This window comes from Cygnus olor, chromosome 1, assembly GCF_009769625.2.
Source record: "Cygnus olor isolate bCygOlo1 chromosome 1, bCygOlo1.pri.v2, whole genome shotgun sequence".
Lineage (NCBI taxonomy): Eukaryota > Metazoa > Chordata > Aves > Anseriformes > Anatidae > Cygnus > Cygnus olor.
The window spans coordinates 190721120-190733222 of NC_049169.1; the positions used below are offsets into that span (position 1 = coordinate 190721120).

At 36.5% G+C, this 12103-nt stretch overlaps 1 protein-coding gene across 21 annotated transcripts in view; it reads right to left on the minus strand.

Annotated features, from left to right (window-relative positions):
- Nucleotides 1-864: 864 nt before the first annotated feature.
- ZMYM2 (zinc finger MYM-type containing 2) overlaps nucleotides 865-12103 on the minus strand; it is a 90715-nt gene continuing 79476 nt past the window's right edge. For all 21 annotated transcript variants that reach the window (XM_040544044.1, XM_040544043.1, XM_040544045.1 and 18 more), the window contains 6 exons: nucleotides 11140-11308; nucleotides 10061-10212; nucleotides 5764-5878; nucleotides 4403-4654; nucleotides 3874-3994; nucleotides 865-1711 (listed from right to left, as the gene is read on the minus strand). In XM_040544044.1, coding sequence (XP_040399978.1) covers nucleotides 1519-1711; nucleotides 3874-3994; nucleotides 4403-4654; nucleotides 5764-5878; nucleotides 10061-10212; nucleotides 11140-11308 — 1002 coding nt within the window. In that variant the 3' untranslated portion in view covers nucleotides 865-1518. The remainder of the gene's footprint in view (nucleotides 1712-3873; nucleotides 3995-4402; nucleotides 4655-5763; nucleotides 5879-10060; nucleotides 10213-11139; nucleotides 11309-12103) is intronic.

Below are 12103 nucleotides of genomic sequence, written 5' to 3' on the forward strand. Positions count from 1 at the left end.
CTTACCAAAACAAAGCAACTGAAGCTTTATTTCTCTACATAGAAAGATGAGTCCTTATGTGCATTCTTTTAATCTAAGGAAAATGAAAAAGCCATGCAGCCCTTGCAAGAAATGAGTCCTAAGGTGGTGTATATATATGCATACACAAAGTTTCCCCTTTAACAGATGATTCCTCTCAACATACTTCAAGTCACTTAAGAAAGCAAAAGTCATGACTACTACTTTATAGTAGAATATTCTACTACAATGTTTTCAGTACAATAGCAAAGTCATTGTATCAGCCACCATATTGCTCACATCAGTTAAACAAGAGCAAGGAACAAAACTTGAGTAGATAAACATGTATCTGGAAATCAGACTCCTTATGCAAAATAAGCACAATGAAAAGATACAGAACACATGAAAGGAGTTTTCTTCAAAAAAATGATCTTTCAACTTTCTGCAACATCACGTGTCGTATGGCTTTTGAATGGAGGCATTAGTTAAAAGAATTTTCCCACCCATAGTCAAGTATTCACTGTATTTAAGTACAGCAATGCAAGAACAAACAAGTTCAAATTTAGTACACTGTATTACTTTATGTAATACAGCATTAAAATTCCTTTCTCTAAGGCTACAAAGACAGATTTACAGTAATATGAGGTACCAGCATTTATGGCAGGAAAAGTAATGGAAAAAAATTATACAGCATTGTCATCAGACATTTTTTTTAATCTTTCCCTTTTCTTTGTTTTTGCCTTTTTTTTGCCTTTTTTTTAAACAAAATACATGTCTTGATGATCACATGCTTTAAGCTTATGCTCATTTATTTATTTATATATATATATATATTATTTGTAGGGGCAATTGAGAGAGAGTCACAAATAAGGAAAGGACACTAAGGTTTTAATAAGGGCAACAAAAGAAATGTTTTCACCAGAATAGATTCACATTACAGTACACCAATATTGACAGCATTCTCTTTTGTCTATTTTTGGTACATAAGATGGAATCTCTCTACATAACCTTATAAGGCTTCAGTAACTAAAAAGTAAAAAACCTATTAGTTTACAATTTATTTAAAAATTCTGAAAGACACAGCAAGTTCTAAACTTTAGTAGTGCTACCCATACACAACCATCCGGTTTAAGAACCCATTAAAAGTGTCCTTTCAAGGAAGTTTGCAACAGCAGAGTTGTGCAATATGGTTGTCTCTTACTACAAGAAAAAAAAATTACACATGGCACATTCTCATTCATATTTTGCAATGTAAAAAGTTACAAACATACCTAATCAAATAAATAATAAAATAAAAAAAAGAATCTGAAATGTGTTTGTTATGTGTCCTAAAATCACTACGCAGAATAATGGAAACTTTCACTCACAGATTATTTACATGGTAATACCCAGGTGAGGGTACACACTGCTACAAAACTCATAAAACAAAGGGTAAACTTGAAATGTTCTCCATAATAAAGGTCTAGCAGCATGACTATATCTAATGCTGTTTGTTTTCTTGAATGTTTTTGGAAGTTTGTTTTAATCTATGTCCTCATCCAGTTCATAATTGTCTTTTTCATAAATATCTTTTACTAAAAGAACCCGTACGAGCATATTTTCCAAAGTGTTGCGGTCCAGTGAGGTGGAAGTGTACCAGATAGGACTATCCGAGGAGACAGAGCATTCTGGTTGCAGATAGAACATGTCCGTCCTCTGATTCAGATTCTGTGGGCTACAAGGTGGAAAACAAGGGGAGTTAGAATAACAGTTTCACAGAATGTATTAATACATTAATATTTCTGACATTGTGTTAACGAAATTCTACATGTACTTAGGCAAGTTATAAAATGAAGATTAATGTGGAAAAATACTAAAATTCCTTCTGTTTTACTCAGAGGGTTGGTCACTAAGCCTTAAAATACCCTAACACCTGACCTGTTATATTTTGGAATTCATATACGTGCTTGATCCAACTCAGACATATCCTCTAAATCACTAGGAAATTCTAGTATTTTGCCCATTTAAGCAAGTCTCAGGAAATTATTTTCAATCCTGCATATACAAGTGCTCATTCATGCTCTATCCTTCATAAAAGGATGCCCCACTTCTGGAGGCGTTCAAGACCAGGCTGGATGGGGACTTGGCCAACCTGATCTAGTGCGTAGCATCCCTGTCTATGGCAGGGGGGTTGGAGTTAGATGATCTTTAAGGTCCCTTCCAACCCAAGCCATTCTATGATTACATGATAAATACTACAGACTTCAGGAGCCAACTGTATTTCACAGTTTTTGGTAAAAATATCAAGCCCATCTTCCCAAACTGGCTGATAAAATTTCATGTGTTACTTTCATCTGATGCGGTGAATGTTGATTTTTTCAGTTCTCACATAAATCAGATTGCCAGATTAGATGCCAAAAATACGATGGTTTAAAATTCTAATAATATAAATATTTTAACCCCCCTTCCCACTTTTTGGAAAAGCCAGTATTTTTACAGGAACAAGCAATGGTATATTGCTCACAACTGTGAATGAGAAGATCCCTCAGATATCAGTTGCAATTGTCAACTGTTTGGCAAGTATATTTCAACCACAGTTTGGCAAGTATATTTCAAAAAGCTGACATTACCTTAAATTTTACAATATTTCACATACAATAGATTTTAAAGTGTCAAATATGTTAATTACATGATTTCATCAAAGATGCAAAGTACATGTTGTTAGAATTGGAACCAGAAGAAGCAGTCTGCTGTTCTAGACAGCAGTGGTGACCAATATCTCAATATCTGCAAGACAGTGGGACCATAAACAATGCTCCAAATGGACTTACATGTGTTCTTTTTCACAAACTTGAGATGTTTCTAAAAAAAAGTGATTTGATCTCCTCCCCATTACCGGATGTGAGTATCAGTTTAAAAAAAAAAAAAAAAACACCTTCAACAGCGTAATAATATACCCTCTTCAGATCATGACAGTAGATAGTGGAAAGGTGAAAAAACAACAATCCACCCCCCAACACTCATAACTGAATTAATGAAAAATGAGGTGCTTGCATTAACAGACAACCATAAGTTTCTCTTTATAACATCATATACTTGCACTTCTGTCTACATCTTTCTTCAGTTTTAAGAGTAAAACATTGTTTCCTAACACATACCGTGTGTTGTTTCCTTTGATCTACTGTGTAATTTTTCTTCTCCTGTATCACTTGCCTATATTCCACTTACAGTTACATAAAAACTCCACTAAAATCAGTTGCTGTGGTGGCTGTTCCAATTAATGAAAAATATTTCCCATGAAATCCTCTTTTCAAGCACTTCCAAAGCATGTAGCTGCTAAATTAATTTTTTTTTTTAATTTTCCCTATTTTTTTTTTCTTTTTAATGTATTAATTTCTGAGCAGACTGGAAGGAAACAAGCTATTTCTAAATGCTGAGTCACTGTCAGTAGTATTTCTTCTACTACAAAAATACTTCAACTTACTTTGAGGTACCTCAGAAGTATCTACATTTCAAATTCCTGATGACTTAACATGAAGTAAATCCATTGTCTTGACCAGCTTCTTACTGAAGAGACGCTGACCCCACAAACACCCTCAGTAGCAAAACCTACCAGATTCCTTGTCGATACTTCTCTGCAGAGATGCTTGATGTTGCTTGGTTAAGAAAATTGAATCATATTGTCATTCCCAAATGGAGCCCTTGACAACCAATACTGAAGTACTCCACTGCTCCCACACTTTTCAGGTATTGTCCATTTACAGGACTGGAAATTTCCATGCTTTCGTTTCATATTTTTTAGAAGAATTCAATTCATTCTTTTGCTTGAGCATATTTCATCATCAAAATGTATCCCTTTTGTATCAGGTCTACTCTATATTACCATTTCATACGTACCTTTTAGACAAATAGCATTCAAACATTTTCACAGGGCACCTAGCTGGATCAGACGTGTTTTCAATTTGTTCAAATATTGGTTCGTCGTCTTCATGTTTCCTTTTTCCAGTAGTAATTTTATCTTTAAGAAGAAAACCAAGAACATCTAAGCCATAACTTGAAGTTATTGCACATTTTTCAATAAACGCCCCAGAGTGGGCTCACTAAAATTCAACCCACCAGGTACTGCAATTCAGTCACCACAGCTATGTATATCTGCACACTGGAAATGCAACCCATAGCCACAACAAAGTCCCAGATATATCATGGAGACCAGTGAGCTGAAAGGGATCATTTACTGCAGACTATTACTGTACTCTCCACAGACAACATACTCCCATTAAAGATCCAGGAGCCAAGAGCTGCTAAACTTTACGCAACGGCAGAAATTTGGCTCCTGGCAAGGTGCCCAGATGTCCCTCAGATGAGTGAAACATGGATGCAATACTTATATGCTCCTGCAATACTTATTTTGGAACTGTCATAGTACCTTCACTATCAGCTCTGCATAGGGAAGACACTTGATATCGAAGACAAGCTTTACTTTCCATTGTTAGAGGATTTTTCTTCCACTGTCTAAAAACAGTGCCAAAAGAAAGTCTTAAGTGCTGCTCCACTGTTTTCAGACCAAAATACTTGGTGTTAAAGTAGAACAGCGTATTCAGAAGAGCAGCTGGTGAATGTGATCCTAGCTGTTTAATCCTCCATAGATAATCTTCTTCAACTCGAGAGAATATCGACCCTTCAGGAAAAAAAAAATTAGAGAAAATGGATTAGCCCATAAACTGTCGAGATGTAAAAGAATAAAGTTCTTGCTTGATGTAAAATGTAATAAAATGCTTATGAGAGAAGCCTCTCATATTTTATTATACATCCATGCCCCAAAAAACACCCAGTAAAGACACCAGCACCCACTGTTTCAGGAAGAGATGGTTGATGAGGAATATATCAGTATATGCAATTTTATACAGAATACATTTCTTTAATTATTGCAACAGTATTTCTTACATGGCACTCCCTCACATTATTACATAAAAGCAAATGTTCAAGGGGCTAATCTTAGTCCCTTCAAAAAAGCATATTTTTGAGTTTTCTTTAATCTGCTCATGAAAGACTTCTGGATAGCCACACCTTCATTCTTATTGCTCATGGATATCTCACTTGGAAATTACTTTCAGGGCATTTGTTTGTATAGGGAGGGCCAGAAACAAAGCCCTCCAAAGCTATACAGAAAAAAAAAGACAATATCAAGTAGAGAGAGGAAAGGGGCTGGTAAGAAGGAGCCCTCACTCACAAGAAGATTGTGGCAGAGATGGAAGAAGTATGGATTCTGCAGTTTAGTACCAAAATTGATCTGCTGGGAAAAATTTCCTAGAATACCACACTTCCGTTTTCTCCATGAACCAACAATATTCCTGAGGAAAAGGCTCAAAACTGAGAGTTCTCCCAGTCCAGTTAAGGCTTAATACACAGCTCATTAGCCCAGTGCCCACCTGCCTGTTTCCCATTTGAGAACTCACTTGGGCAAAAATTAATCCAGCTCAGGTAAAAAGTTGAAAACGAGCTGCTTTTTCTGGTTTCTCTCTCCTGAAAATGGATAGTCAATTTAAAATTAACAGGTGGTGGCAAAATCAATTCTTGCAACATGGATTACCAAGAAAAAAGATAAGAATTACAGGTACAATCTTAATTGAAGTCTTAGATGAAATCTTTGTGATTTTTGATCAGTTACTATCTATATATTTTGATCAGTTACTATCACAATACATAAAATGTTTCTATATAACTACATGCTTAAGAACACAGAGCTATTAAGAGATGAAAAATATACATGACCAAAAAGAAAATTACCATCTGGAAGTATGCTTGGTTGCCAACTTCTAAGGATTTTACTTAATTCCTGTTCAAATGTCTGGTAGACTGGATCAATAAATATGTTGTCTTTTCGATTACTTCCATATAAATACTACAGAAAAGAGAGTAACAGACAATATTTACAATGTCAGATTAGACCAAATCCTGTGCACTACAGGGTTGTTTGTCAGTACAATACTTGCACTCCTGAAAAAAAACAGTATCTGAAAATAAAATGAAAACCTACTAAATACTGGAAAAGTTTTAAAACTCCAATGCAATGTGTATTGTAAATTTTTAACTAGATATGAATCATAGATTAATTACAACTCTAACATTTTTCTCTAAAATGTTCTTGTATCCAACAGTGTATCAGTGAACGGTGAGTCACTGAAAAAAAATAATACTAATTCATCTTTTCCTCCAGCTATGTCTTCAAAGAAAAAACACATTTAGCAAGAAACTGCCATTTTATTCGTGAAGTCTGGTCAATGACAAAAGCATCTACAACACAGAAGTCAGAGAAAAAAAAAGCAGTGCAAGAAAAATGATAGGTTGATGCAAGGCACCTGCCTATTCTGCTGTCTATCTTCTTCACCCTCTTGACCTTACAAACAGAAACTCTTTTGAACCTTTACCAAGAACTCATGGCTGAAGGCTATACTAGTGTTTGATGTTACCCTCTCTGGAGACATTTCTAAGAAACGGAGGATTGGATTCTTAAAATTTCCACTCCAGTGTTATCTTTGTGTGAACAAGCCTGTTAGTGAATACAATAAACGTGACAGACACAAAAAATGTACCCAGTTCTGGAAATGGTATCTATTTCTGTACACCTACTTGAAATAACATTAAACAGCACTCATTTTCACTAAACAGTTCAGCATATCTTGATTTGCTTATCTTTGCACTTTACTTTTATAATAAGGAAAAATGAATTAACACACTTCCTAGAAGCTTCCAGCACATCTTCCTTCAGGTAGGTATTCTTCAAAGTACAATATTCCCCAAAATGTGATTGTTTCTATATACATTGGTTTTGATTTTATAAAGCAATTCCAAACCAGACGATACTGCTTACTATAAGCATCACAGGGTTTGCTTCTCTCCCCCTTGAACATTTTTCCTCATTGAGTTTTCCTTTTCTCTGTATTAAACACTCCCATAGGTCTCTATGAAACACTGGCAGCAATACTGAAATCAGAGCGAAAACTCATTTGAAACCAATTCCCACCCAAGCCTGTGACAATTCAACTAAAAACATTACGGTTTTCTGGTTCAGAATATGTTTGGCTAAGCCCTGACATCCCCTGTAAAAATCTGTGAGGCTCACAGACCATTAATGCTGCAGGGTCTACATGATAATGCCACATTAGGGTCTTCCCTGCTACACAACTACCAAATGCATGTCAGCAAACCTTCACTTCATATCATAGTGCTGTGCTCTGCTACACTAAAAGCTCTGGAGGGGGCAGGATTAGCATTAGCAGCTTCCAAGTGAGATGGTGGTAGGGTGATGGCTGGACCAGATGATCTTGAAGGTCTTTTCCAACCTTAATGGTTCTATGAGCTCTAAGGAAACCAGAGCCACCAGGAAGGCACTATTGGGCATGCTGCTTTCTGCAATGGAAAACAGCCTGAATTACAGCCCAAAGCACATTTAAACACCTGCTTAGCAATAACAGCCTGAATTTTGCCCAAACCACCCCGTTATTAGACTTACTATTATGCACTCTTGTTTCATTAGCATTTTGCTGAGAGTATGCAGACATAGATTTATCAAGGGGTGGAGGAAAAGGTGACCAACTGAACTGGCTTTAATTCCACCTCTCCCAGTGCACCAAGATCACTCTTTCTGCCACTGCTGCAAACACCAGACTCTTCCCCTCAGTGCCGCATGTGCAAAAAGTCATCTTATACTGGGACAAAGTCTGAGAGCCATGATGCAGCAGGATTGCAAGGCAGGCTAACACCTTTTTCCACAGGACCCCTTTCTGCTAGATGGCCACCCCATCATGTGACAACCTTTACTTTGAAGTGTGGTATTTTCAAGAACAGTACTTCAAAGATGCCAAAACCATTATCGAACCAATTCTGGCCAGAGGAAGAACAATTTCAGCTGCAAATGAAACTGAACAGAGAAAAGGTACTGGTTTGAATCAAGGACTAGTATTCTGTAACAGATTTTTCAAGTGCTTCCTTTAAGAAAAAAAAATTACAGTCAGAAAGACAGCTGAAGACTTGATGGACTCCTGAGCACTTCCACTGTGCTCTAGCCATGCTACAGCCAGGAAGAAAAGCTCCAGCCTGAGCCAGTGCTTCACCATAGTGAGTTTGGTAACTTTGACGGAGGGGGAGAGTGCTCTATTTCTAACTCACATCCTCCCCATTCTCTTTCTTTGATGTATTACTCCAAGTTAGTAAAATACTGCTGATCTTTGGCATAATTTTATCCTTATCTGGCATCATTTAATGTTCTCTGAGCCCCTTCTGAGTTAAACAGAGCCAATACCTTTCACACAGTAACAGACAATTTATCCTGTCTTTCAGGAGTACCCATATGGGGGTTGTCGGACGGAAAGAAGAGGTAAGAAAATACTGGAAGGCAACGGAGATTTTTTTGCATTTTGTGGTAACTACATTGCGTTTAGAGTACCTCTGAAGTGTTTAAACCTCTTTCTTCAAAAGGGTAATGCATACAATTTGCCATTAGCACACAGATGTCTGCTGCAACCCTTGCCAGATCACATGCTTACATATTTGCGCTCCTCTTGCCTCTGTGAAACACAAACTCTTCAGAAAAAGGGCAAATATTCCTATAAATCTGAGTACCAGTGGCACAACTGGGCCAGACAATGAAATGGGGCTGTTAACACCACCTGTATTAAATACTGGATGCTAAATATAAGCAATAATTACATAATCTTATAAGTACTAGTTACTCCTTTAATGTTTCGGCATTGTACATGTGTTAGAGCTCCTGATATTTGTGTTGTACAACACGAACACTGGTTCCGATGAGCTAAAAAAAATCTTATTCTATGTATAATTAGCTTTCACAATAGACAAAATAAACAATGTCAATGGCACAAAGAAAATTTGAAAAAGAGAAAAGCTATTAGTGAAGTTCCATTTTATAAACACATAGCTCCTCTATGTTTATCAGCTCAATATGAGTATTTTCTATTCAACAGAAAGGTACAGAGAGACAGCAGATCATGCAAGTGCAGTGGCAGAAAGCTAGCTGAATTTGAAACATGCTTTGCAGCAATATTGACTAAAATGCCAATGAAGGCTCACTTCTGAAATTTCAACCATGAGGGAACGATACCAACTAACTCTTTAATTTTGTATACTCTTAATACGGAAAAGTTATTAGAAGCACTATTTCTTTTAAAATATTTTGGTTAAAATATTTATTTGATTGAAAGATTTGTTGAATATTTGTTATTCAAGTACTTTGCCTTATATATAAAAAAAGTTTAAGCAGGATGACAAAGTTTGTGAACATCTTGCTTTCCACATCATATGCATTTTTATTGCCTTTTAACTTAAATGAAATTTTCTGTGTTCTCAGCTCTGAACATGGTTTATTTTATCTATGATTTGCCTTATGTACCAAAAAAATAAGACATTCTCTGCTTAAAAGATAAGCTGTGGAATAGCTTTTTTTCCATATTTAGTGATGTGTTATTGCCTTCACATAAAATACATCTAAACTGACTTCCTTTTGCTTTGAAATATGGTATAATTGCAATTTAGGGTGGAAGGCAAAAAATACAACACAGTTTCTTGCATTCCAGAAGAGAAAACTGACTGTCCCCATCTTCAATATTTGATAAATTAGGCTCTCCCAAAACAACACTTCAAATAGCTTGTTTCCACTATCTGCTAAGTAACTGAATTAGTAAAACCTTTACAGCTCATTCCTAATTTCATTCTTCTTTTACATTAAGCCATCTTTAGCAATCAAATGAAGCACAGCATTTGGAAAAATTATGTCATTTTAGATCGCAAATTCCTTGCTTTACCCCAGCAAAAAGCTTAAAATTATAATATACCAGCTTACATTTGAGTTTTCTGCATGGGTCTGCAAACTCATTTTCTCTACAGACAGCTTTCTATAATATGATATATACAACAGCCTCTCTGTGTTCCAGATAATAGCCATTATATTAAGAATAGCCCCTAGCCTCTTCTCAGCCAATAAATCCACGTTATCTCCATTCTCCCACTGAAATGGATTAGAGTCAAATCAACAGCTCAATTTCCCATCTCTACAGCCTCTACTAACCTCCTGAATCCCAAGACACAGATAATAGATGCTGTCAGGTGCATAGTTCTCTCCATTTGGCCTTCGAATTTCATTGACAAAATGTGCCAACCCATAGTTTAACTCAGCTGAAGTATGTGATAATAGATCTTCCTTTAATTTCACAGACTTTGCTGTAAAATAAAGAAAAAACGCTACATTATACAACAGTATTATTACATGCTGGGGGTGGGATGGGGTATTTTTGGACTGAAGGGGGGAAAACTGGCTTGATGTCCTCTACACTAACCAATGAATGAGTCTAAATGTAACAAGTAGTTCAAATGTTAGGTCTATATTAAAATAGGCAAGGCTACCAGAGTAAAGTCTAATTAATTAAGTGCAGCATCACCCACTGAAGAATTACTGTCATGCACAGCTGAGGATGACACAGAGGCAGGAAGTAGCCCAAGATGCTGAAGTGAACACGGTGTTGTAGAGGGAGACCTTCAGGGGAAATGACAGTTTCCAAAGATCCAACAGCATAACACAACAATGCTAAGATGCATGTGGGAACTGAAGAACAGCAAGAGTACCAGCAGTCCCTCTTTTTCCCCTCAGTGTAAATACATGTCCATACAGCAGAGCTTTGCAGAAAGAACAGCAGCGCTCCACAGGAGTGAAGGCCACACCATGTCAGAACGCCAAAGCCTTGTAATGCCAGCCTTTGGTGAAGATCTCTTCATCCTACAAGAAGTAGGATGCCCCTCCCTTGCAATTCAGAAGAAGCCCAAAAAAGGTGCAAACTCTAAGGCAAGTTAGAATACAAGGAAAATCAGGATGCAAACAAAAAATCTAAATGGTCATGAAGAAGAGCTAGAAAGGTTCTGTCCTGGCTTACACTAGAATTGTAAGTCCTGGAATCTTGAGCGAAGAAGTAGGGAAAATTTCTTTAGGAAAAAAAGAGTGTGGCAACTCTGTGGTAAAATAATCACAGTTTTTGTAGGAACACTAGGGACGTGTGAAAATTTCTACTGAAAATTCCAGCTGAAAATCAGACAATATCAGCAATTCTCACTACCAAATTAAAATCTGGATGCCAGACTTTTGGAAATACTTACTTGATTTCAGTTCTTCTAATTCTGGCAGCTCTTCGTTTAAGTGCCGAGACTTCACCCAGTGCTTCCACGCATTTACACCATATGCATATTTAAATGGAAAACTACACTCTGAGTTTTCAGAGCTATCATCATGAGACTGGTACTCTGACACCGCTTTCCTCTTCACTCCCTGCCATTGAAACAAAGTGGTTAATGCTACTAATAGCTTCTAACAGGAATAATAGAAGCTGGGCAGAATAAGCAAGCTGCAGGCCAAATTACAAACTAAACGTTCAGTATAAAGGAACATACGTTTCCTTCAGCTAGAGCCAGCAGGTAGTTTCTGTGTTGAATATACTTCTAAGAGGAGTGTTTACTTAAGCTGACAGTCATTTCTAATTCACCTTTCAAACTGATTTCTAAAACAGACAAAAGATTTTTGATAATGGAGTTGCTGCATTGGTTATATCATATTAAGCAACGAACATAAGGCACCCAATAATTCAGTGTGTTTTTAGGATTTCATTTTGTCAATGCATAGGATGTTAAAGATGCTATCAACCTATAAGGTCAACTTTTAGGCTTAGCTGAACTCATCAATGGGAAAGCCAACACTGGTCCAAAATTAAAGCATGCCTAGCAGTGTAATTAAAGGGATAGTACCAATAGTACAGACTCCAAATTTAAAACCAGACCCATTTATTCTTAGTAAGTTTTATTATCAGCTTTGTGCCAGGCATCAGAAACTCTATTGCCTGTTAGTTTCCTTCTAAATAAAAGAATAGGGCTAATTTGTTTGCAACGTCTAAACTAGGATTTTAACTGAAAACAAAATCTGGGAAAATTACAAGCAAATAAAAAAGTAACAACTTTTAACCATTTTATACAGTAGGTGCTATTGTCTCACTATAAGCCATGGTAATGCCAACATTCTTCTATTTTACTATGAAATTAAATCATGAGAGTTTTGTTTAAATTGAAGGCA